At 39.9% G+C, this 27,578-nt stretch overlaps 1 protein-coding gene across 10 annotated transcripts in view; it reads right to left on the minus strand.

Annotated features, from left to right (window-relative positions):
• The window catches only part of LOC127431364 (neural cell adhesion molecule 1-like), a 310,957-nt gene that overhangs the window by 74,901 nt on the left and 208,478 nt on the right, over positions 1–27,578 (minus strand). For all 10 annotated transcript variants that reach the window (XM_051681784.1, XM_051681782.1, XM_051681785.1 and 7 more), the window contains exons 2-8: positions 22,428–22,502; positions 21,090–21,299; positions 19,197–19,340; positions 17,204–17,341; positions 15,726–15,843; positions 11,485–11,645; positions 10,476–10,618 (exon numbers count right to left, since the gene is read on the minus strand). In XM_051681784.1, coding sequence (XP_051537744.1) covers positions 10,476–10,618; positions 11,485–11,645; positions 15,726–15,843; positions 17,204–17,341; positions 19,197–19,340; positions 21,090–21,299; positions 22,428–22,502 — 989 coding nt within the window. The remainder of the gene's footprint in view (positions 1–10,475; positions 10,619–11,484; positions 11,646–15,725; positions 15,844–17,203; positions 17,342–19,196; positions 19,341–21,089; positions 21,300–22,427; positions 22,503–27,578) is intronic.

The raw sequence follows: 27,578 nt of genomic DNA on the forward strand, positions 1-27,578 counted from the left end.
GATGAAGGTGGGCCCTCAGGGCGACCCGGAGGCATTCCTGGGCCTCTTTGGACACTCAGCCACCACCTCCGACTGGCCTCAAGCTCAGTGGGCCCTCCACTTTCTAACGCTGCTGTCTGGGGAGGCCCAACTCGCAGCGCAACAACTACTAGCTGAGAACTGCTTGGACTATGTGAAACTGAAAACCGCTGTCCTGCAACGGGTTCCACTCCCTCACGCTGAGTGAAGTCGGCCGCCTGTTTGCATTTGCCCAACAGCTCTGGGACGCCTGCCGAAAATGGGTGCTAGCCGAGGAAGGGCGTGGCTAGCACCATAATAGAGCTGATGGTGCTGGAGCAGATGACCGTTCGACTGCCCAGGAAATCTGCGGAATGGGTCCAGTGCCATCGCCCCATGTGATGCTGTCCTCTATTAATCCCCCTCTTGACCCTCCCTCTCCACCCTCCCATCCTGTTCCTGTCCCTGGAAACGGCGCAAACCGGCGCCCCGCTCCCGCGGGCTGCACTACGCGCTGACCCCCTCCCCTACCCCTCTCCGTCGGTGATGTCTCCGCCACCATGGGTGCAGCTGGGGAGCCTGGGCTGGTCTGTTGGAGTTGCGGGGAACCGGGACACATCCAGGATCGGTGTCTGGTCAATGGAAGTTGGGATGTGGATTCGGGTTCCCTAAACACCACAGGCCGCCCCCGATCGAGCTGGGACATATCGCATACTGGTAAGGTTAAGGGGCATACATACCAAGCTCTGGTGGATTTGGGTTGCAACCAAACCTCAATCCACCATTGCTTGGTTCATGACGGGGCTCTGGGTACAGATCACAAGGTGTTGGTGAGGTGTGTGCATGGGAACATTCACGAATACCCCATAGTGACAACCATTATTCAATTTCGGGGAGTAAAGCAGAGTGGAGGCAGCTGATTCACGGGAACCAATGGGTTTAAAAGATTATTAAAAGCATTGTGTGTGGATGGGTCCTGCAAACCAAAAACACGGTGTGTGATGTGTGACGCGATGGATGGGGAGGCGGAGCCGGGGCCGTCCGCGTTTGCTCAGCATCAGAATGATGAAGGGGGGGAATCCTCCGGCATTCCCGCCCTTAGGGAATTCCCAGAGGGGGACTTCCCTCTAGAGCAGTCGTATGACGAAACCCTTAGGCATGCCTTTGACCAAGTGAGAGTAATCAATGGCCAGCAGCTCCAGCCTGACGTCGCTCTCACATATCCGTGTTTCTCAATTAATAGGTACACGTTGTATCAAGTGATGCAGGACACTCGGACCCATTAAAATACAACCCAGTTATTAGTCCCGAAGAGCCGTCGGGAAACACTTTTCCAGGCGGCTCATCACAATCCTATGGTGGGTTATTTAGAGCAAGAGAGAACACTACACCGTTTAATGGCCCACTTTTATTGGCTGGGCATTTGTGGGGATGTGCGCAGATGGTGTGTAGCATGCTGCAAATGTCAGCTGGTGAATCCACAGACCACCCCATGAGCGCCATTGCACCCATTACAGCTAATCGAGGTCCCCTTCGAAAGAATTGGCATGGACCTCAACGTGCCATTAGAATGGTCAGTACGTGGATATTGGTTTGTATTAGTCCTGGTGGATTACGCAACGCGATATCCGGAAGTAGTGCCCCTGCGCAACATCTCAGCATGCAGTGTTGCGGAGGCACTTTCAAAATTATCTCCCAGGTGGGGATTCCGAAGGAAATCCTCACCAACCGGGGCACTACGTTTATGTCACGCACACTACGCAAACTTTCTGAATTGCTGGGGATTAAATAAATTCGCACCAGCGTTTATCACCCACAAACTGACGGGCTGGTGGAACGATTTAATCGCACCCTAAAAAACATGATTCATAAATTCGTACACGAGGACGCTAGAAATTGGGACAAGTGGCTAGACCCCGTATTATTTGCAGTCCCCCTTCGAGCTCCTGTATGGACGCAGGCCCCGCGCGGTGCTTGAGATCATAAGGGAAGCATGGGAGGAGGGACCTTCTCAGAGCAAAAATGAAACTCAATATGTCCTTGATCTTCGAGCAAAGCTACACACACTGGGTCAGTTGTCACAACAGAATTTGCTCCGAGCTCAAGAGACACAATGCCGGCTGTATAATAGGGTTGCCCAGCTATGGGAATTTGCACTGGGAGACAAAGTACTTGTATTACTCCCCACATAGAGCTCAAAATTACTCGCCAATTGGCAAGGACCCTTTGAGGTTACACAGAGAGTTGGGGACCTCGATTATGAAGTTCGGGCCAGAGGTGAAGTTCAAAGCCAATCCATTCACCCCGGTCCCTTGTGGAGACCACCTCTCGCCATCCCAGCTCACGGATGTGGCCAGGTTGCAAAAAGAGTTTGTGGACGCGTTCTCTCTTCTTCCCAGTCGGACTAACCTCATACAACACCATATCGAGACCCCACCAGGAGTGGTAGTGCGTAGTCGGCCATACCGCGTACCTGAACACAAGAAAAAGGTGATTCGGGACGAATTAGAGGCAATGCTCGAGATGGGGGTAATAGAAGAATCACACAGCGATTGGGCGAGCCCGGTTGTTCTTGTACCTGAGAGGGACAGGTCAGTCCGGTTCTGTGTTGATTACCGGAAAGTCAATGCGGTGTCTAAATCTGACGCATACCCAATGCCCCAATCTACTCGTTCGGTTGGGTGTCGCTCAATTTTATTCGACAATGGATTTAACTAAGGGATATTGGCAGATCCTCTTAACTCCATTATCCCAAGAAAAAAACTGCCTTTTCCACACCGTTCGGATTACACCAATTCATCACTCTTCCATTTGGTTTGTTCGGGGCTCCCGCCATGTTCTGGCGCCTAATGGATAAGATCCTCCACCGAAACGCTGTGTATGCTGCTGCCTACTTGGATGATATCATTATATACAGTAATGATTGGCAGAGGCATATGCAGTATCTGAGAGCCGTTCTGAGGTCGCTGAGGCAGGCGGGGCTCACGGCAAACCCGAAAAAGTGTGCAATTGGGCAGGTGGAAGTACGGTATCTGGGCTTCCACTTGGATCATGGGCAGGTACATCCCCAAATTGATAAGACTGCAGCGATAGCGGCCTGCCCACGTCCCAAGTCCAAAAAGGAGGTGAGGCAGTTCATGGTGCTGGCTGGCTATTACAGAAGGTTTGTTCCTAATTTTTCTGATGTCACCAGCCCCTTGACTGATCTCACTAAAAAGGGGGCACCAGATCCGGTGCAGTGGACGGAGGCATGCCAACAGGCTTTCACGAGAGTGAAATCTGCACTCTGTGGCGGGCCGATTTTACATGCTCCTAACTTCTCTCTCCCCTTTATTTTACAGATAGATGCATCAGAGAGGGGGTTGGGGGTGGAGGGTGTGGAGCACCCTGTGCTGTACATTAGTCATAAGCTCTCTTTGAGAGAGACTAAGTACAGCACCATCGAGAAAGAGTGCCTTGGCATCAAGTGAGCGGTCCTAACCCTCTGCTACTACCTGCTGGGGCGGGCCTTCATCCTCCACTCAGATCATGCCCTGCTTAAGTGGCTCCACCGCATGAAGGATACCAATGCGCGGATCACTCGTTGGTACTTGGCGCTTCAGCCCTTCAAATTTAAGATGGTCCACAGTCTGGGGCCACAGATGGTTGTGGCTGAATTCCTCTCCAGGAATGGGGGGGGAGTTAGCAGGCTGGACGTTGCCCGGGCCTGAGTCGGGCAGGATGGGGGTATGTGGAGCGGGACGCGGTCATGTGTCTGTCGCTGGGGAGAGAGGAAGTGGTAAGGGTCATCACCTGGTGATTAATGATACATAACACCTGTGTCTTGTTACAGTGATGACGGAGATGGGCTTGAAAAGGCCACCAAGAACGCCAGTGAGAGACAGTTGCGTGAAGCTGAAAAACCACTTCTTTATTTGTGAAGCTGTATCTTTATTAGTGAAGCTGAAAAGCCTGTTCGGTGTTTGTGAAGCTGAAAAGCCTGTGCCTTGTTTGTGAAGCTGAAAACGCTTGAATAAATGCTATCCTACCTGGACTGCCACCCCGCTCCCCGCTTCCTTCTTGCTGGAACTTTTACAATATTCCCCTGAGTGAAAAACAAACAAAACTAGGTGGTGAAACTTACAACTATGCATGTGCTGCTAAGGCGGGCTGTGTGAATACTGTAATCTGTTAATTAGGCCGCTAAAATAAATAAGCGCTGCTTACGCATGCTGTGTGAAATAGGCCTTACAATGCGTAACTATGGCCATTAACTATAGCTTTCCACCATGTCCCTGATGTCAGAACACATTGCCTCTGTCAACTCTCATGCAAAAAGCATGGCTATCTCTTCCAGCCTAACAGGCAGAACAGAGAGCAGACAGAGAGCGGATCTCTTCCATAATGCAGTTACTTAGAGACTTGACAAGCCTGGCTTAGATATTGCTCACTTGGTAGAAACACTTTTCTACTTTGAGGTTTATGTGAATTTCAGACTAGTTCATACACTGGAAATATTTGGTGGGGAATACCAAGCACATAGAAGGGATGGACGATTTAAGGGAACTGCAGACATGCTCCTGACTCATCAAATCTGTATTAATACACCAGCTAACCAACTAAACACCATGGTGTGATTACAGGCTGTTCATATTGACATTTCCTTATGCACTTTTGCCTATCCAAGGGAGTTATTTTATAAAAAAACATGAACATTTGTGTATTTTAGAGGTATATGTGTATATGAACTTTACTGGCCATGCAAAGTATGACCAGAAATTACTGCTCATTAAACATACAGTACTGTGCTTATGCAGTACAGAACATGCAACTGGACAATGGAGTTACTCCTGGGTAAGTGATATATGTAACTACTGTTAGTCATTAATGGATAATTTTTTATGTTTGGTGTATTGGCAATATACAGTATATTCAGGCATATTTACTTTTCTAAAAATTATTATTTTTTTTTTTTAACAAACTGAGGTATAATTAAAACGTGATTTATTTGTTTCTATGTTAACTGACAACACACCACAAACTGTTGATAATGTAATTACTTCCACTGAATATTCCTTTAAGATTAGTAGTTGACTGATATGGAATTTTCATATACTTTATGCGCCAACACAGATTAATTATAGTTTATATATTTTTTTATAAACTGAATTAAAGCTAAATACTATTTAAATGAACACATGCTAAATTAATTTTTTCCCCTTTAAATTCACCATAATATTTGAAACAGAAATTTTGTATTATCTCCATTAACAAGGTTATTAGACTTTGGAACTTAAGGGAATAAAAGTAAAATAAAAATATTGGAGATCCAATTCTTCTGTTAATTGGCCAAGTCAAAGTCTTTTTAGCAAGTCAGTTCACTCGGCAGCCATCTTTGGAATGCTCCCGGGGAGCTATTTTTCTATGTAAACAAGCCACATACAAGTGCAGCTCAAATCTACTTAGGAGAAGACAGAAATCTCCAAAACGGTTGGTCAAGAAATCAGCAGTGAAATCTGACTACACTGGTATCATAGATTGTGCTTCTTTACCTCAGTTTACACTAGAAACCTAAATTTCCCCAACTTGTATAGCTAATGTGTGTTCTTGAGTTGATTGACAGGCAATGTCTGTATCTAAAAGATGATTGGCTCTTTTACCTGTAAGGTGAGACTTCCTTTCTACATCCATTGACCATTGGGCATTCCAATTTCTCCCATTCACTTTAACAGAAGTGACACATCTCTGCTAAATAATCTCTGGCCAAGTGTACAGAGTTATCAGCTGAACATTGTTAAATATTGGCCTATCACTATTAAAGACATTCTGCATTTACCTTGTTTGGCTAATACCTGATTAAAATTGGTTTTGTGAGTGTTAACACCTTTAACTCTTATGTAACAATCATATGTAGGAAGGAAATTAAATATAAAAACAGGAGTACAAAAGTAACATCCTCTGGAGGTGACAAGATAAGATGAGAGACAAGTGCGGCACTAATTAACCACTATAGCAATTCATTATTCTCATCTCATCACTATTTCCCTGTTCTATCCAATTAACACTATTATAAAATCTAACACGGTTAATAATTTTGCCCTTGAGTACACTGTAAAAAGTAGAACTGCACTGTTGTTAACTTATGGCACTATTTCTACCTGATCTGCCCTTAAAATTTACATAAATAATAATACCTGTAATTTATATAATAATAATAATAATAATAATAATAATAATAATAATATTAAGGTGGTTAGCTGGTCTGTTTTGCTGGTTTTAAAGGGGTTTTAAACATTTTAAGACCAGTTAAGACTAGAAAACCACCATAGGCTGGTTTAAGCTGTTTTTATATGATAATAGTAAGTTTAATTTATACAACACCTTTTTAAAAAAAACTCTTGGTCACTTTAAAATACACTTTGGTATCATTGGTTTAACCTATATAAAGTGAGATTCATTCAGTCATATTAAATAATATATTTATTTTAATAACACCAGTTAATTTAGATTTTTTTTAAAACCGCATTAGGCACATTTTTCGATTATATGACAAAGCATTTGTTACAGTATAGATGATTTTGTATCTATAATGCTACTTTAAGCTGGTTGTGACATTCATCAGGCACTCTGATAGGACAGCCTTTAGAACTGAAGACCAACAAGAAACTCCATCATAAACCAATAAAGGCCTTATCGTACAGCTGGAATATTCAGTCTTCTCTGACAGCTATGAATATTGGCCAGCGTAGCCGTAGATAATACAAAGCAAACACAGGGAAGGGTGCAATCTGTCTGGCTATTGTCACGTAAATAATCTTCTCAGTCAGCCAGATGGGCACATAAACTTCAGTTAAACTTCAAACTTCAGGTGTTTTTTCCTCATCCCACCTGCAAAACCACCACCAGGAGGGGAAAAACTGATGGCTAACCAAGTACAGCTTGAATAAAAGCATAGTCTGATCCACAAAGCATTGAAACACAACACAATAATTCCATGATGCCTGAAGGGGAGAATAAGCCAAAGCAAAGGAAACCATGCAGATAGTCAGAGTAGAATAGAGTAGGTGATGCAATTCAGAGCCCTATTTATTTACCACAACATGGTAATCATTTCTGCTTTAGGCAATCTGATCACAAGTGGACAACGCTAAATGCAGATGTAAACTGGGTCGAAAAGGTGTTATTATCCATTCACTCAAACCACATTTGGAGGTAGTTGAAAATGCATGTGACCAAATCCCATTTGTAGTGTAAAAGCCAATTCATCGGATGCATCTCAAATAAATTCAAAGGACCACCTACTTGCCTGTCAATCATCCACTGTGATAAAACAAGGGTTTAAAATTTAGCAGATTTTTTTTATTTTGCCGAACAACTACCTTAGATTTCCCTAGCTAAGAGGGCAGATCACTGGACATGTTGGGTTTTGCTGAGAGAGCAAAAGAGGAAATAAATTTGACAGGGTTGGGGGCTCTCCATCGGGCAGAGTAGCGGTAAGAGCTTTTAACAGCTGTTGATGAATTCTGATTGGCTATGCTATGATGAAATATGAATAGATGGTAACTGGGAATTTTGGGGCTGTTAATTAGAAAAAGTGCTTGACTGATTCAGAGCGATGCAGACTCCAACAGAGCAGAGAGGGGAGTGAGACCGAGCACTGTTGAGCCTGCAGCTCCTGAGATATAAAAAGCCTTTTAGTCTCTAGCATAGGTTTATGCATGCAATACTCTGGTTCTCTCTCATCTAATGCAAATGCTGCATCCCATGACGTTTAATTAGTGCACAGTGAACATTACATTGCAAAATTAATTTTCTTCATCATTGTTTTTGTCCTTAAAACAAGGTACATTTGCATGAGAAGCAAAATGACATAAGATATTAAGTCTTTTTGTGTGTGTGCATTTTAGGATAGTTGATGCAGGAATCATTATTTGTATTTGTATTGTATTTTTTTAAATCAACATCAAGATTTTAGATTAAACTTAATTTTTTATTACTTGTAAGAGGGAAAGTGTATATTTTCCTTATACACATTTTTTTCTTTTAAACTCACAATTCTATGTAGTCTCTCAATTAATACGAGGCCTTAAAAGCTGCATGCAAAACAATTATGAAAGAATTAGCAGTTATAAAAGATAATTTTAGATAGAGTAGAGCATGTCACACCCATGAACAGTAGTGCTTACAGAGTCCAAATACTGTCTGTCAGGTGAATTTCACACACTGGGGAGAGACGAGCATCATGCTCAAGAGTAGCAGGTCATTAATCTAGCCAGATGAATTGAGAGGGGGATTATTGATGTCCTGCTGCAAATCATAATTAAAGAGCCAAGCATCCCATGCACAAGAGGGAGAGGTCACCAATCTAACTAGGTTTATTGACAAGGGGCTTATTGATATGTTGCTGGGTGTCATAACTGACCTAATGAATTGTCCTGCACATGGTTTAGTATTTCCTGCTGGAAAATCCAGATTAAAGGGATAATTAATCCAAAAAGAAGAATTCTGTGATTTACTCACCCTGTTGTTCCAAACCTGTATGACTTTCTTACTTCAGTGGAACACATAAAGGTATGATAGACAGAATGTTAGCCATAGTCGTCATTTACTTTCATTGCATTTTTTCCCCTACAATTAAAGTAAATGGTGACTGAGGCTAACGTTTTGCCTCATTCTGTGTTACAAGGAAGAAAGCAAGTCCAATCAGTTTCAACAACTTAAGGGAGAGTAAATAATGACATTTTTGGGTGAACTATGCCTTTAAGATCGCTGAGACGGGCGAAAGCTGAATCCAGATCATCCGTTCTGATTCTGCTGGACCTTTCTGCAGCCTTTGACACAGTCAACCATCAAATCTTACTCTCTACCCTCTCCTCGCTGGGCATCACAGGAACTGTGCTTGACTGGTTTAACTCCTATCTCTCAGGTAGGTCCTTCAATGTAGCCTGGAGAGGTGAGGTATCCAAGCCACATCAGCTACTTACTGGGGTACCTCAGGGATCAGTGCTTGGGCCACTTCACTTCTCTATATACACAACATCACTGGCACCCATCATTCAGGCACATGGTTTCGCTTACCACTGCTATGCTGATGACACACAAATCTATTTGTCTTTCCAGCCTAACATCACCACAGTGACTGCTCGAATTTCTGCCTGCCTGGCAGACATCTCGGCCTGGATGAAGGAGCACCACCTGCAACTCAACCCAGCCAAGACTGAACTCCTTGTCTTTCCAGCCAACCCTGCTGTTGAACACAACATCACCATGCAGCTGGGTGCAACTACAGTAACGCCTTCCAAATCAGTCAGAAATCTAGGGGTAACCATCGACAACAGATTAAATTTCACAGACCACATCTCAAAGACCGCAAGATCATGTAGATTTACACTCTACAATATCAGGAAGATAAGACCCTTCCTCTCTGAACATGCCACACAACTGCTTGTCCAGTCACTTGTCATAACTAGACTGGGCTACTGTAACGCTCTCATTGCAGGCCACTCTGCATGTGTAATTAGACCCTGCAAATGATCCAGAATGCAGCAGCACGTCTGGTCTTTAATGAACCAAAGAGAGCACATGTTACACCACTCCTTGTCTCTCTCTGCTGGCTGCCGGTTGATGCACGTATCAAATTCAAGGCTCTGATGCTAGCATACAGAACAGTCACTGGATCTGCTCCAGCATACCTAAAATCAATTATGCAGAGCTACGCGCCCACTAGAATCCTGCGGTCAGCTAAGGAACGTCGCCTTGTTGTACCAACACAAAGAGGCGCCAAAACACTTTCCCGGACTTTCAGCTTCATCATACCATGTTGGTGGAACGACCTTCCCAACTCCATCCGTGAAGCTGACTCACTTTCTGTCTTCAAAAAATGACTAAAAACACATCTTTTCCATGAGCACTTAAATCAAAATCAAATCAAATCAAATCACTTTTATTGTCACATAACCAGTCATTAAAAAAAAAAAAATTCCTGTTGCACTTTATTCTGTTTTGAATACTATTCTGATGCTAGTTAAACTTTGTAATACAGCACTTTTCACACCACTGTCTCCTTAAGATGATTCACTTATGTTTTCCTCTTTTGTAAGTCGCTTTGGATAAATGTGTCTGCCAAATGAATAAATGTAAATGTAAATGTAAGATGGTAGCTGGTTACTAATGTCCAAGCTGGTGTTAAGATGTTTTTTAGCTGGTCCAAGCTGTCCAGAACAGCTAGTTTTCGAAAAATTGTAGCTTGATGACCAGGTAAAGACCAGCTTGGACTCATAAATGACTATCTTGAACAAGCCAGAGTAAAACAATGATTACAAAAATGACTACATTGATTAAAACAATCTTTAAGCAAGACAATAAGATGAGATGCAACTAATTTTTACCTGCATAGCAGCTGTTAAGGTTAACTGTCTTATCAAGCCTCATACTTTGAAACGTAGACCTTCAAAATCATCCCCCCAGCCCTCTGAACCATGACCCCTCAATCTCAGCACCTGCTCATTCTCGGTGAAGATCCGGCGACCGAAGCTCCAAATGATGTTGGGGGTGGGGTCACCTGTGGCCTCACAAGTCAGAGTGATCTGCTCCTCCAACTCGGTCGCCGTATGGTTGTCAAGGAACGTGATTTTCGGTTGCACTGTTGACACACACACACACACACACACACACACGTCAATACATAGCCTACAAACACTCTCAGAAGGCAAAATAATTATTGATTAGCCTTGTGCAATTACTGCACCTTCACAATGGCCATAATAGCGAACAGTGCTCTTAAGTTGATGAGATGAAAATTGTTTGCTTAACCAGATGAGACAGTGCCTCCGTGGCGTAGTGCTTTCAATATTTAATCAACACCTTGTTATATTTCATAATTCAACAGAGGAACCTTGTTTAATGGATGCAATGGGCTGCAATAGCACTCTGATTATTTCCATCAGATCTCAGTGGTGGCAGAATAAACCTTTTGCATGATGGGGAAAACATTTTCATAGTAATTAGCATGTTTACACTTCTTTCCAGTTCCATGCCAATGACCATCTTGGTAATGGAAGAGGTAAAGGAAGAATTCTTAAAGGAAAAGGTCACCCAAAAATGAAAATTCTACCATCGTTTACTCAATCGCAGTGTGTTGTTGCGCTAAACAACTGAAGCTTTCATCCGTGAACAAGTGAGCCAGTGTGAATGAGCTTCCCTCATGCACTCTCATGAAAACACAATGGATGTTAAGCTTTTTAATGAAACAAAAACAAAACTTAAATTTGGGTTGTTTCTTACCAAAACCTATCAAAAACTTTCAGAAGACTTGGTATATGACACACGGGTTACATTGAGTACTTTCATGATAATTTTACATACTTTTTGACGCTTGAGTGCTGAATCCCTATTCACTTCCTTTGAATTGAAAAGAAGAACCAGAAAATTGTTCCTCCTTTTGTGTTTTGCAGAAGTCCTACAGGTCCTACTATCCCTTTAAGCTTATGCACAGTGACTGAGTCTTACCAAACACATTGAGGCTGACTTCCTCACTCCTCTCTCCAGCCTTGTTCCTGGCGATGCATTTGTACTCGCCTTCATCAACCTTCTTGATGTCTTTGATGGTCAACTCAGATCCATCTTCATTCAGACTGTACTTCTCACCTGATTCCAATAGGACATTACCACTGCAGGACAAAGAGAGAGAGAGAGAGAGAGAGAGGGGGGGGGGATGAGTTTACTGTTTGGCCTTGCTCAGTATAGTCATGAATACATGATGCCCCTCAACATCTACACAAACAAATACAGAGAGAATGCGTGCCTGCCCATGAAATGGATTCCATGAATCCATGAAATAAATTCTTCATCCTGCAAGTGCCTTCTCTCATCGGGCTGATAGTCCAGAAAGAACACGTTTTGGTATGAAACCCCAAAATTAAGGTAATTTTTCTTCACTATCGTTACACGTTTATGAATCTCGACCACAGTGACACCTGTTGTTTTTCAATTTCAGGTTGTTTCTCACCATCGTTTGCCTTTGGAACACTTGGAACATGACGCATGAGTCGCATGGACTACTTTTATGATACTTTTGGGTCCTTTTTTTAAAGTAAGACACTATTCATTGCCAGTGGTGGGCAGTAACTTCGCTACAAATAGCGAAGCTATTAGCTTAACTACATTTCTGAGTAGCGAGACAGTAGCTTCAGTAGTTTTCAGTAGCGGAGCTATATTTGTGACAAGGTCGCGGTGTAGAATTGGCAAAAGCTACACTGCTACATCATGCCTTGTACCTGGTGTTTACTAATGGCAGTTTTGAATCAGAACTAAAAATTTCCAATCACAAATGAATCGCTCATTTCAGTCGGTTCTTTACAATGAATTGGTCACACGTGATAGGAAAGCAGCCTGAATCGGTTTGTGATTCATTCTGAAAGACTCAGAAAGCTTGCGCTTGCGCTGCTGAATCATTTGCCGTGTGCTCTCACTTGTCACAAGCTCATGGAATATTTTATATCATGGCAAATAAAGATAACGCTGGTTGCAGTGGATCTACAATCAATCAATGGAAACCAAACCTGCAAATACATCCTGTCGTTTGCCAGTGATGAAGAAAGTCTTTATTAAGTTCAATACGTGTGCAGCTTGTAAACAACTTCTGCAGGTAAAGACATTTTCCAACCAAAGGAATTTGGCCTCTAATCAAAAGCTTCCAGTATAGTACATACAGGAACACAACAGCTAGAAACAGAATTACAGGATAAGATGAATAGTATACTGTATGTATGCAGAGTTGTTATACAGAAATGTGCAAATTAACTGATGTTTAAATGGGTATGGGTTTGTAGTAGTATAAATACAAAAAATTCATAAATATAGATTTTTCATTGAACACGTGTTTGTAGAGGTAGTAGTATAAATATGAAAAATAAAATGTAAAAATAGTGATTTTACATGTTGAACATATGGGTTTGTATAAGTAGAACGTCTAAATATGAATTTACATGTTTGTTTTTTTCACGTGCACATACGTATTGCACCTACTGTATACTTGTAAACTGTATTGCATTAAACTGTAATATACTGTACCATGGCTTTGATAAATGTCATGTGAATACGTCTTTTAAGTGCTTTGTCTATGTCAGTATGCTCTGTGCATCTGTGGTTGAAAAAAATGTAGCTTAAATGTAGCAAGCTACTTTTGGCATGTAGCTTGAAGTGTAACTTGCTATTTTTTCTGAAGTGTAGCTTTTAGCTTAGCTTAACTTATTTTTCTGTTGAGTAGTTAGTAGCTTAGCTAGCTAAATTCTTTGAGTAGCTTGCCCAACACTGTTCATTACCATTGTATTGAAAAGAAAGGCTGTGATATTCATCTTAGCTTTCATCTTAACATCTTTTTTCCATACAGTGAAAGTAAATGGTGATTGAGGCTAACGTTTTGCTTTCTTTTGTGTTCCACTGTAGAGCAGAGGAGGGCGGGGCCGGGCGGAGTGACGGACGCCCGGACCCCAATCAGCCTGATGAGGCGAGCGAGGGATAAAGGCGACTGAAGACGGCAGCTCGAGAGAGAGAGAATTATGGGCAGCTACCCTGTATGTGTTTGTGTGTCTTTTTATTTAATTAAATATTATTTATATTGTTAAGCCGGTTCTCACCTCCTCCTTTCCATTGTACCCCCTTTACATCCACATAAGAAAGAAAGTCATTATTTAATTTCTGGGTAAACTATCCTTTTAAGGTAAGTCAGTTCATATGGCAGTCATCTTGGGAACGTCCGAGGGTAGCAGTTTTCCTTATGTTATAAGCATGCCAGTTGCCAGTTTAGCTCATATCTATTTGAATGTGGAAAGATTGAAATATCCAAAATTGTCAGCTAAGTTTACATTTCAGTAACAATTCAAATTAACATACAAATCTGACAACAATGGTATTATAAATGTAGCTTCTTCTGCTGAAATAACAAAAAAAAAAAAAAAAAAAAAAAATGTATTTTTCAGGTTGTTCAGCTTTTGCGTCTAGTAGGGCTGTTTCCTAGCTGCTGGAAAACCCCTCCCCCCAGCTAAAACCCGTTTGCTGGTCTGGTTTAAGCTAGTCTAGCTGGTCTACTAGTCTGGCTCTGCTGATTTAGCAGGTTGACCAGCTGACAAGTACCCAAAACCCTTTTAAAGCCACCAAACCAGACAAGCCTGACCATTTTGGGAGAACAGCAAAAAACTAAATAAACAAAAGAAAAAAAAGAAAATCACAAACCTTTCTTTTTTTTACCACCTGGGATTCTCATTCTGTCTAAGAATAAAGGAAGATATGCTAAGTCACCTTCCTCTTTTTGTTGCTCTCCTGTCCCTGGGCCAATATAACAGCTATAAACAATGTCTGAAGGCTATAAAAATCAAGCTGATTTTCTTCTGATGGGCTTTCTTGGAAGAACGCCACCTCTCTTTAAAACTGCAGTTGCGCACAAGTCAAGATCTTTTTGCCTGTAACAGCAGCAACTGAGCGACAGTTTAAAATGGCCCCCAAATGACAGCACTGTCAGTGAAGGAGGGAAATAAATGAGGCTGTGGTGAGCACTCCTGTTCCTTGCTTGCCAGTGGAGAAAACCCATCAATAGTGAATCGGAAGTCACTAGAGTTTTCAGTTAAATCCAGGCTGAAAGCTGCCAGCTGCCATAGCTACCGGCAGCTGGAAGGATGAAAACAGCGTCTCTACCATTCATACTGCTTTTACAAGTTTCAATAACTCTAATCCCTCTCTTCCCTGGATTAAGAAAAAATGCTTTACCTGCAGAGATTCGGCTGAACTTTTTCGGTGCTTTTTGGCAAGAGTAGATAAGAACGGGTGGGAAAAAATATTGTTTTTCAGATTAATCGCGATCTTCATTTGAAAGATCTTGATATTGATTCTTAAATCCCAAGAAAGCCCCATCTTTTATTCTCTGCGCTACCCTCCACTACAATGAGAGGAAATCACACGCAACCAAATTTCGCGCTACGTGACTAAAGTGAATATATTTGGCAACTGGCTGGTAAATTTCACTCACCAGTAATTGTGTAGCTAGAAGTGTTCACCAGCGAGATCCTTTCACAGCATGTTAAGAGTAAAAGTTGTTCCGTGTAATGTGTGTCCGAAGATGAGATCCACGCAACCCATTTGTCATTGAATACTGTCTCTTTTAATACCCTTTCTGTTCTTTACAGTCAGTTGTAAACTACAATTTTTTTTTTTTTAATTCTAATTATGTTTCGCACAGATGAGGTAAAGCCATTCAAGTCCTCTCTAGTTAACATCATTTAAAGTCGCTGTCTACAGAAATGACTTTTTTTGTTAAACCGTACCGGTTTTAGCATGTGTTCAACAAATCAGTGTAGATACTTGTAAATAGTACACATTATGCAATTTAACAATAAATATAATATCTTATTAATTGATGCAATGCATTTATTTGGTCATTTTTTAAAAGCCAAAATGTGACCAAAATGATGAAGTAATAAAATATAATTAGTAAAATTAATATTTTCCTAATGTACCTAATTAAAATGCCACCTGTATAATTAACAGTATTAGCTGGTAGATAATTTATTTTATATGTAAGAAAAAGGGACATTATAACTGAAATAAACCCACATGAATCGATATTGAATCGAATCAAATCGGAATAAAATCGAATCGAGAGCTTGTGAATCAAATTGAATTGGGAAATCTGTATCAATACCCAGCCTTATGGATAAGGGGCCAGCTGAATAGTGTGGGTGACAAATTACTCGTACCGTGCCCATGTGACAGTAGGTTCTGGGTAGCCATCTGCATGACAGGCCAACGTCACGGCCTGGCTGATCTCTGCAGTGGCATTAAACTCAGTGTAGCGGGTTCTGATACTTGGCACAACTGAGAGAGAGAGAGAGAGAGAGAGAGAGAGAGAGAGAGAGAGAGAGAGAGAGAGAGTGAGAGGCATAGAGAAAGAGAGACAGGTAAAAAAAAACAAAAAAACATTCACACAAATATGGACTTTAAATAACTGAAATACAGAACAAACAAAATGCACAGCTCTTGAATGCAATCGTCACTCTAGCTGAAAAGTTCAGCATAGTTGATCACCAGCACATGGTGTTATTTTGTAAGCTGGTGCTGCCCAGTAAGGGATGCTTGTTTCTTAACTATCTTAACCAGCAAGACTTCCTTGGTCAACCAGATTCAACACAAAAATCTCAGGGTTGGCCAAAATTCAGAATATTAGCATTGGGTCCCTTTCATTTCATGATTTGAATTTGAATTTGAATTAAACGGGCTACATCCCACCAGATTCTGAACTGGAATTTGAAATGGAATGCAGAATTTACTGAATTCAACACAAACATTCAACACAGTTACACAACAGGTTGAATTCAAAACATAATGTGGAACAAAACAAAAATAATTACATTAATTTTGACTAATTATGCATATTTATTCATTATATATAGAATGCTTATTGGAAACTGATTAGACATATTTCTCTATACTAAGTTCAATACTGTCAAAACAATTAACACAGATTTTAAAGGGAAAGTTCACCAAAAATATAGTACAGAATGTCTCAGCTCTGTAGGTCCACACAATGCAAGCGAATGGTGACCAGACATTTGTAGCTCCAAAAATCACATAAAGGAAACATAGAATTAAGCCATAAGACTCCAGTGGTTAAATCCATATCTCCAGAAGCATTATAATAGGTGTGGGTGAGAAACAGATTCAAGGTTTTACTCAAAAAACATCTGAAAGTAACATATGGTGCCTGTTTAGTTTCACCTTCACATCTGAAAGTGAACGTTAAAGTGAAGATTTAGAGTAAAAAAGAACTGAAATATTGTTCTGTTTCTCACCCACACCTAGCATATCACTTTTGTGATTTTTGGAGCTACAAAAGGTCTGATCGCAATTCACTTGCATTGTATGGACCTAAAGAGCTGAGATATTTTTCTAAAAAACTTGTTCGTGTTCTGCTGAAGAAAGGAAGTCATACACATCTGATGGAATGAGGGTGAGTAAATAATAAAAGAATTGTCATTTTTGGGTGAACTATCCCTTTAAGTTTGCCAAGTGACAGCATGTAATTGGGTTATGTGGGTTCCCTATCTACACCAGCACCAAACTAGCAAAGCTGGTCTTTTTAGCAGGGAACCCAGGCGGTTATTTAATCTGTATAGCCTGTCTGCTCCTGTGTGTATATGCCATGACAGAGCAGGTGGCTCTGAGATTGAGTCCTTACCATTGACAATGACAGTGATGACCCTGATGTCGATTTCTCCCCGGGCCATGATGCGTCCCTCGCAGGTGTATTGACCCTCATCTGTCTTCTTGATGCCACGGATCTGGAGGTGGTTGTTGCTCAGGACCTTGAAGCGGACTGTAGGTGGGGGAGAGCAAGAAAGAGAGAGGATGCAAAATGAGACTGTAATTACTCTTGAGTAAGATAAGGAGACCATGTTAACGAGCCTCTCATTACATGCTGGGCAGCAAAATGCCTCGGCTGCACAACTAATGCCACATTTTCTCCCTGTTTACATTTTTTTTTTAAATTATCGGCTTTCTGCAGTGCTATCTTTATTTCACATGCATCTAACACTAAAGGTGTATCTAACATTTCGACTCAGTGGAAGCACAGTAAAACATTACTGATATATTGAAAATAATGGAAAACACAAATTGCACTGATGAAAAAATCCACAAGGCAAAGCAGAGCTTCCAGCCAAGACAAAGGCTATATTCAGAATGGAATACTTGCTCACTAGTACTTACTGAATACAACACAGTAAATACTATATACTGTTTTTTATTTTTTTAAATAATAAGTGAAACATAGGGCATCATTCCATGCTAAGTGTTTCAAACAGTAGTATGCTACATTGTTGTCACATAACATCATCATGTCCAGTTATCATCTTGGATATAAAAATACTTATTTTGCACTTCTGTCAGTCTAATCAATAATGAGTCAAAAATAAAATGTTAAAATCGTGGCTGTAATTACTTCCAGTTCATTTGTCACACTGGCAATGGGAGGTCAAGCACATTGATTGTGAGATACAATGCTCCATGCTGTGTTTTCTGTTCTATGCTGCACATTTTTGGTAAATGTAGTAGGTAATCTGGGTATTATATGCATACAAAAATTAACATATTGTGCACAGTATTGTGTTTTGTGCTGTGCTGTGCTTTGCCTGAACAACATGGAACATTAGTCAAACAAAAGAAGAGCACCGAAAAGGTTAACAAGAGAAATGTGCAAAATGTGTTATTTACATAGAGCAGTTTGGGTTTCAAGTTATGCTACAATTAGAGGTTTTGCAGTGAAAAAAACTGTGAGTTCATGTATCACAGCAGAGAGCTGTGGTCACTGTCTATTCCAGCGGTCTCTGAGGGAGGAGCCCTCCGAGGTTAAAGTAGTTCCATCCAAATGAGGCTTGAACTCACAAACAAAACAGCTCAGATTCAAACGACATTGCATCTTATTCACTTATTGTGTGTACGCACACATTTGTGTGTAAAACCTGTGTGAGAAGGTTTTCATGCAAAAAAATATCTATTATCAACAAGTTTGCGCTTGCTTTTTTTTCTCTAAACTTTGGATTAAGTTCAGAACCAACTAAAACCACACTCAAAAATCACAAATACCTGGTGGCCTTAAAAAAATGGAATGTGTTAAGATGATTTTTTTTTTAAAATAGATATTATAATAAGACATTTGTAAACTATGTGACCTTAGAATAAGTATTACTTAATTTAAAATAACAAAAATGTGTGTTTAACTCGACCTGTGACAGGTTCTGCATAAAAATGCAGATTATATCTATATAATATATTTATTGTGTTTCAACTGGTTTTAAGAATGGCCATTTTGGCTTTATTTATTAAAAAAAAACAAAAAACAAAAAAAACTAGTGAAGTGACAAATGGCTGAACAGGTTGTGAGGTTGTGTGGAAATCCCTTATATGGAGATGGTTTGGCACGAGCAGAATAATTAGAATGTGCAGAATTAAAAATAATTTGAAAACATCAGTCTGTGCTGAACACAGACGTTTAACTTGAAGAGGGAACGTTTTTAATAGGCAAGACAGAAGAAATTATGGCAGAAGCTTAAAAAAAGAGAAGTGAAGAGTGTGTTACAGAGGATGGGGAAATTAGAGGGTGAGAAGGAGGGGGATTGAAAGATTGTGAGAGACTATCTTTTCTCTTGGCCTACTGCCTGCACATGTCTTACCATCAGTCTCAGGCTGGATTCTCATCTTTTTAAACTTCCAGATAATAGTTGGGGGCGGTGAGCTTATGACATCACAGATGATGTCAGCATCATCCCCCTCGTTAAACTCTTGGGGCGATGGAGCGTTCTGGAAAATGAGTTTCTCTGAAAAAGAATGGACAAGCACTTCAAACACATGATATATATATATATATATATATATATATATATATATATATATATATATATATATATATATACACACACACACTACATTATATTATTATTATTATAATATATATATATATATATATATATATATATATATATATATATATATATATATATATATATATATATATATACTAAAACTATATACTATAAACTACCTAAAATCAAAAAAACTAAAATCAAACGTAAAAATCACAAATGCTTATTAAATACATTTTTTGGTAGAAAATTCTATAAACGTATCCAATGAACCAAACTGGACAGAAAGAATACATTTCTAACTAGATTTAAAAGATTTTTTCATTTTTATCAACCTCGGACAACCTTATTTATCAATGTATACTGATAATATACTGTGTGTGTGTGTGTGTGTACATATATATATGTACACACACACACACACACACACACACACACACACACACACTCACTGACACTTTATTAGGAACACCTGTACACCTACCTATTCATGCAATTATCTAATCAGCCAATAGTGTATCAGCAGTGCAATGCATACAATCACACAGATACAGGTTAGGAGCTTCAATTAATGTTCACATCAACAATCAGAACGGGGAAAATTTTTTATCTCAGTGTTCGTTGGTGCCAGACGGGCTGGTTTGAGTATTTCTGTAACTGCTGATCTCCTGGGATTTTCACACACAGCAGTCTCTAGAATTTACTCCGAATGATGCCAAAAACATCCAGTAAGCGGCAGTTCTGTGGACGCAAATGCCTTGTTGATGAGAGAGGTCAACAGAGAATGGTCAGACTGGTTTGAGCTGACAGAAAGGCTACAGTAACTCAGATAACCCCTCTGTACAATTGTAGTGAGTAGAATAGCATCTCAGAATGCACAACACGTCGAACATTGAGACGGATGGGCTACAACAGCAGAAGACCATGTTGGGCACTTTATTAGGACCATAGTATTTCTAATAAAGTGGTCGGTGAGTGTATGTTGTTGGTATTGTCCAAAATCATATATACCACAATCCATGTTAATGTTTAAAATTGACATGTGTTGCAATCAGGGTTTCTAGGGCGTTTCTAGGCCAGTCAATATTTGGGGTTTAGCCCAGACCAATGTGTGCGTATGTGTATGGACCCCCTCCTTTCATAAAACATTGGAAAACAACACACTTTATTACCACAAGTGGTACCACAAGTGGTCAGGCACATATTTCTTAAAGATTGTAAATTCCTCTGTTTAAATGAGTTTTCACTTTTTTGCAGAATAAACTACAATATGCACTGGACATTATACCAGTAGTCAAAAGTTGCGAGACTAGATCAGATTTAAGGCTTACAGCTTGAATGATGCTGTTATTTAAAAAAAAAAAAAAGACAATTTATATTATTTTTCTCCCCAGTTTGGAATGCCCAATTCCCAATGCGCTCTAATTCCTCATGGTGGCGTAGTGACTCGCCTCAATCCGGGTGGCGGAGGACGAATCTCAGTTGCCTCCACGTCTGAGACCGTCAAACCGCGCATCTTATCACGTGGCTTGTTGAGCGTGTTACCGCGGAGACATATTACTCTACGATAAAGTACAAAAGGAAGTTCAGCACCTGTTGCGCAAAGCACCAAAGTCCAATGAAGATCTGCCCCTAATAAACTGCAGATGATTTGTTGTGTAGGGCATTGATGTATTAATGAAAAAACACAAACACTTTACTTACGGAAAATATTTACAATGACGGTGCCATGAGATTCCTTGTCCCCATTTTTGGCCACACACTTGTACATGCCAGCATGGTCAACGTTAGCATTGTAGATTGTGAGTGTGGAAGAGGACTCGTCATTGTTGCTGACACTGATGTCTGTTCTCCCTGGCAGGAGCTTTTCACCATTGGGAGCATACCAGTCTATTTCCTTTGCATCTCCAACAACTGAAAGCACACACAAAACACAGTGACACCCAGTGTGCAGTGGGACATCTTGAATCTTTAGAATGAGAATATCTTTCCCACTAATTCCACCTGCAAGCGACTACAAGTAGCAAATCATGTTTGTGGCTGTGATGTAAACAAAAGGCTATTGGCTATTTAAAAAAGGGATGTCCCATTTTCCTCTTACAATAGAATATGTGTAAACACAGCAAAGAAAACTGCACTCATCAAGCGATTTCTTGGGGTCTTTAAAAAAAAATGGTCACAATCAACCTTTGAATATTTCATGCACTCCTCATTTATAATAGAAGAATTTTTTTTTTTTTTTTTGCTTCATCTAGCTTATTCCTTAACTTCACATTTCACTCCTCTGAGGTGGAAGTCAAGGGCTAAAATTAACAAAGTAATTCACTGCAAAGGCCAGACAGGTCAATGAAAATCTCTCTAGACTGTAAATAAATACATCAAATCTTTAGTCCACCCTGCCTACAACCAGTGTTGGGTAAATTACTCTAAAAAATTAATTAATTACTAACTACTAATTACATCTTCTACAGTGTAATTAGATTACTGTACTAATTACTCTGTCTGAAAAGTAATTGCATTACTTATTACTAATAACTTTCTAAAACCCTGATCAACCTCCACCAGATGAAAAATACAAGGATAGACACAAAACTGTTCTTTTAATTCTTTCAAATAAATCATATAAAATCAAATAAATTATTCATGAACTGGCCAAAGAATTTAAGGGGGCAGCGTTAAATTAGAAAACACATTTTAACATTAGATGTTAAATTTCGATTTTAAATTCACTATTGTTTTTATATATAATTGTTCTATAGTCTACACAGTATTTATTGCAATTACATCAGAAGTAACTGTAATTAAATTACAGGAAAAATTAAGAGTAACCCCTTTACTTTTTTCAATGAAAAAGTAATTTAATTACAATAATTAATTACTTAGTAATGCATTACACCCACCACTGCCTATAACCAGAATTAAAGTACTTGTTTAAATGCATTGAACAGAGTGGTAACGATAGGTTTGATATCAAAGGCACTTCATGAAGGTTAAATATGAAGTGACCTCATTTGTTTCATCACAGGAGGGTTGTCCTCCTACCTTCACACAAAAAGAATTTGGACTCTCCCACGCTGATCTCTCCTTGGGCTGGAATGATATCCACTTGCAAGGCAGCTGGTGAAGAGAAAGAGAGAGAAATCCATATTTAAGAGATGAACCATAGAGACCACAAAATTATACCAATGCAATCTCATACATACTATTGGGTTCAAAAGGCTGAGTTTGTTTAAAAAAAAAGATTCTATTTTATAGTTTTATAACAAACTATAGAATCAGCATAACAATTTTAATGAAAAGTTTAATAAAAAAGTTAAAGGGATAGTTCGCCCAAACATGAAAATTCTTTCATCATTTACTCACCCTCATGCCATCCCAGATGTGTATAAAAGATTTTTAGAAGAATATCTCCACTCTGTAGGTCCATATAATGCAAGTAAATGGTGATCAAACCTTCACTTTTATATCTGAACATCACCTGTGGTGCCTGTTTAGTTCCACTTTCACATCTAAAAGTGAAAGTGGAGATTTGGAGTAAAAAATACTTAAATATTGTTCTGTTTCTCACCCACACCTATTATACTGCTTTTGAAGATATGGATTTAAACACTGGAGTCATATGGATTACTTTTATGTTTGATTTATGTGATTTTTGGAGCTACAAAAGTCTGATCACCATTCATTTGCACTGTATGAACCTATAGAGCTGAGATATTCTTCTACAAATCTTTGTTTGTGTTCTGCTTAAGAAAGAAAATCATACACATATGGGATGGCATGAGGGTGAGTAAATGATGAGAGAATTTTCATTTTTGGGTAAACTATGCCTTTAACATGAATTCCAAATCCTTGTACATTCCAAATTGAATGTACAAGGAACACAAAGGTGTGTGTTTTGGATCTCTGAAGATAAGAAAGTGTCAATAGTGTGTGGCAGGCAGAGATGAGCATTTAACACAGTAAAGAAATTGGTGAACGGGGTTTTAGCATTCAAGAGTGATGTGAAGCAAGCCATAGCCGTGGTAACCCTGAACTGTCAAATGCACTTACTGAAAAACCTGTGTTAGGAAGGCTGATTCTCGAGCTAAATATGACAATTAGGGCTCGGCACTATGTGAAATATCGAGAATTATAGACCTCTTGCAAACTTATTTTCCACCCATAATTACCTGAGGGCTCTGAATTGATATTTCATAATGGTACCTTAAGCTTCAATTTTCCAGTTTAATGGAAGACACCTGATGGAGCACCCTGAGCATTTTCGTTCGCTGGGGAGTGTAATGCCGTAAATGATAGCACATTAGTTTCCAACGATGAGGCTTATATATTTCATCTTATCGCATCAACAATGGTAAAAGAGATGAGCCCTGATCGCTATCATGCAGCGAGCTGCCATTAGATGTACAAGTGATGGATATCATCATGTCACAAAAAGAGATGAGAGAAAAACCACCTATACAAAATGTGAAACTGTACCTGTTGCAAAACAAAATTCCGAGGGTAAAATGTAAGTGCAAAGCTGGCGCTCAGCTGATTTAGGTGGTCAGCCAACTCGTCACCAAGTCTGACAATTAAGTGCCCAAAGCCCCTCTAAAACCAGGCTAGGAGACCAGCTAAGACCAGCTAACCAGCTTGGAATTGTAAATTATAATTTTTTTTTATCCCCTTATCTCCCAATTTGGAATGCCCAATTCCCACTACACAGTAGGTCCTCCTGGTGGCACAGTTCCTCACCTCAATCCGGGTTGCCTCTGCTTCTGAGAAAGTCAGTCCGTGCATCTTATCATGTGGCTCGCTGTGCATGACACCACGGAGACTCACAGCATGTGAAGGCTCATGCTACTCTCCGCAATCCACGCACAACTTACCATGCACCCCATTGAGAGCAAGAACCACTAATTGCGACCACGAGGAGGTTTCCCCATGTGACTCTACCCTCCATAGCAACCGGGCCAATTTGGTTGCTTAGGAGACCTGGCTGGAGTCACTCAGCATGCCCTGGATTCAAACTTGCGACACCAGGGGTGGTAGTCAGCATCAATACTCGCTGAGCTACCCAGGCCCCCAAGAATTCTAGTATTAAGTAACAATACAAATCCAACCAAAAATGTTAGTGCTGAACACAATTTTATGGTGCATTATTAAGCTTTCAATTCTGAGTGCTAGGTTTTGGAGGATGCAGCAGACTTCCGCGGTCCTAAGTTTCTGACATACTTTATAACTGTACAGATACGTTGCGTGATCTGGACTGTCCAGTATCGCTCAGTATTAGCTTTTGCTAACTTTGCAAGTTCACCTTGGAAGAAGGGTTCTGGTTGCTACAAAGCAGGTTCCGTGGTTGCTAGGTTACAGGGGCTGCTCCACATTTACTGAGAGAGAGAGTTGTTGTGAAACATGCAGTTGGAGTGCGCTTAATAAAGTTTCAACATTTAAGTTTACCTCCTCATCTGCTCAGTGTATCATGACAGTAAATATTCGACTTGATTGTTTTCTGTTCTATTTATTTCATTTCTGTTTTTACGGAGTGAGAAATGCTCCAAATGATACAGTTTGTGAGCTGCCTAAATCATTCGGACCATTTTGCTAAACCATTTGACTTATTCTTTGAAAGAATCGACTCAAATAAGTAATTCATTCATAAATCAGGCATCACTAATTCTAATTCATGCTAAACAGGCGACAGAAATACGGAACACACGACATGATTGCTAAAATATTGTCAGGGAAAATGTTTCTTCATACGATCTTCATACAGAGGATAATCTGCTGGCTGTTACAGACATTTACTGGGGGTGCAACGGGGTACTATGGACTTTCTTGGAGAGGCTGAAGCACATGCTAGCCCTTCCTAGTGCCGCCTCTGCCTGAACTGGTTCTTTAAAATGCTGAAATACCACATATGAGGCGTAAGATTTGTAAAAGCCTTACAGAAGAATCACTGCGGTGTCATTCAGTCATTCACACCATAATATTTCAAAATGCATGACACATTGCAAAGAAGAGGAAATTGTAAGAATGCTGAGTTCCCTGACTCTGATCTTTGCACCACTGCAGACTTCAATGATTGAACAAGAGAGGAACTGACCTTGAAACAAACCATATGAGACAGATCTATACACAGCAGCATTCTGCGACTGAGATCTTGGTTTGAACCCACTGCAATCATGGATAATTATATAAAACTTCATCCAAGCTGCCAGCTTTACCTCTAAATATTCTACATTTGATTCAGATCCAGAAAGGTGCTGCATTACATCAACTCTCCATAATGTGAAAGCTAGTGATAGACTAGAAATAAATTGGCCAATGCAAATACTGTAATCTCAAAACTACCCAAAACCTACCAACAGCCCTGTCCATGGATAATCCAAAATTCGTTTTCAAAAATATGCAGTAAATTTAGAGTGAATATTGCGAAAAGGATTGTCCGCCTACATTCGGCGCATTTGTGTATATCTCAGTTGTTATAACTGAATTGTATTAGCTTATATATCACATCCCCCTGCTCTTTAGTTATCACTACTGGCCATTAAAAAAATACTTTTGGTCGAACACTAGTTAAACATGGCAAAAAGAAAAGAGGTACTTGCTCTTCTGCAAACAACCAAAGAATATTTGTTTTTGTTTATACAGGAAGTGCAACTAGAGGTTTTAGTTGACGTTAAAGTACCGTGGGAAGTAACCGTGGTTCTGTCTCACTCTAAATTTATTTCCTTAAAATACTCTCAGACCTTCACCACAAATAGAAAAAGGAAAAGCATCTCCAAAACCAAATAAAGTAGGAGCGTACATCCAGTCAGACAGCTATATTACTTAGTCCCTTAGCTTGAAATGTCTCTCTCTACATTTAATCGGAGTAATACTTTGTAATCCAATATCCTCATCATTGTATTGTGTACTCAGAAAAATCAGTCTCATAAACAGTCGTAAACACAGCAGCAAACAGGCTAACAAATTTAATTTGCCTACGATTAAGTTGCTTACTTACTGAAAGCTAAGAAATAGCAATCCACTTTCCGCTAGACAACACTGGCTACCTTGAACAACTCACCAAAACAAATAAACGCAGACTCTAAGAAATCTGTAATGGTAATGATATTGTTATTTGAACTTATTTGACTTGGTAATGTAGTGGTTGAAGCTGTATTATTGAATGAAGCCAAATGTTTGGACTTCTTGGCTAGTGAGTGTCAATACAGCAAAAGTGCAGGGCTGTGCCCTTGCTGAGAAAACACAGGAGGTAAATAAACACGTAAAACACAATAGGATGGCAAATCAATGAGCCTAATTACAAAATAAATCCAAAACAGCTCAGCCTTCTGGGTGGCAGCGTGCTTTACTCCCAGCACGTTCCCCTAGCATACTCCTTGCTCACCATGCACTTTTATTCTTAATCTTCATTTCTAATGAATAGATAACTGCAGGCCACGTAGCCAAATCAGCACACCCCATGATGGACAGCATAAAGCAAGTTCATAAAACAAAAGCAGGTTCATTAGCTGCCAAATGAGGAAACATGAGTTAGCATGCTAATTCTTAAGAGCATTGCAAATATCTTTAGGCTTTTGACAGGTTAGGGAGGATTTAAATTCACTGCGACAAAACTATCAGTATCTGTCTCAGTCTAAGATGGTTTTCTGGTCTTTGTACTCAAAGCCTGGTCAGAAGGGCTGGAACGGGACCAAAAAATATGTATAAATAAATAGGCCATGGAAAGAGTTAGCCTAACTGGTCCATACGTTCCAACATGATCGCTTCGCGGTCCGATGTAGAAATCGCTTAGAAATGCACATTTGACAGTAAAGCATTGAGTTGGGATGCAGATAAAAAGTGATTAACTCTGAATTATTTGTAGGGCTATGTTCAAACATTCTGACAGTAGGACATCTTCTTAATGGATATTTATTTTTCATCAGGCTTTTAATTATTGCATTTTTTTAAATTAAATTTAATTAGAACTGAACATATTTACAGAAGAGGAAAGATGTTCCTGTGTACTTGCGCTTGTGAAAATTTACCACAGTCTTGCATAGTCTTCAGAGTTTAACTGTGGTATTAGTAAGATTATGGTAATTACAGGTAAAACCATGCTCCTCATCACCAGATGTAATCAGTGCCGTTTCTTAGCATAGGTGAACTAGGTGGTTGCCTAGGGCACCACTGGCTGGGGGGCCACCAATGCAGAAACTGCAA

Source organism: Myxocyprinus asiaticus, chromosome 40, assembly GCF_019703515.2.
Source record: "Myxocyprinus asiaticus isolate MX2 ecotype Aquarium Trade chromosome 40, UBuf_Myxa_2, whole genome shotgun sequence".
NCBI lineage: Eukaryota > Metazoa > Chordata > Actinopteri > Cypriniformes > Catostomidae > Myxocyprinus > Myxocyprinus asiaticus.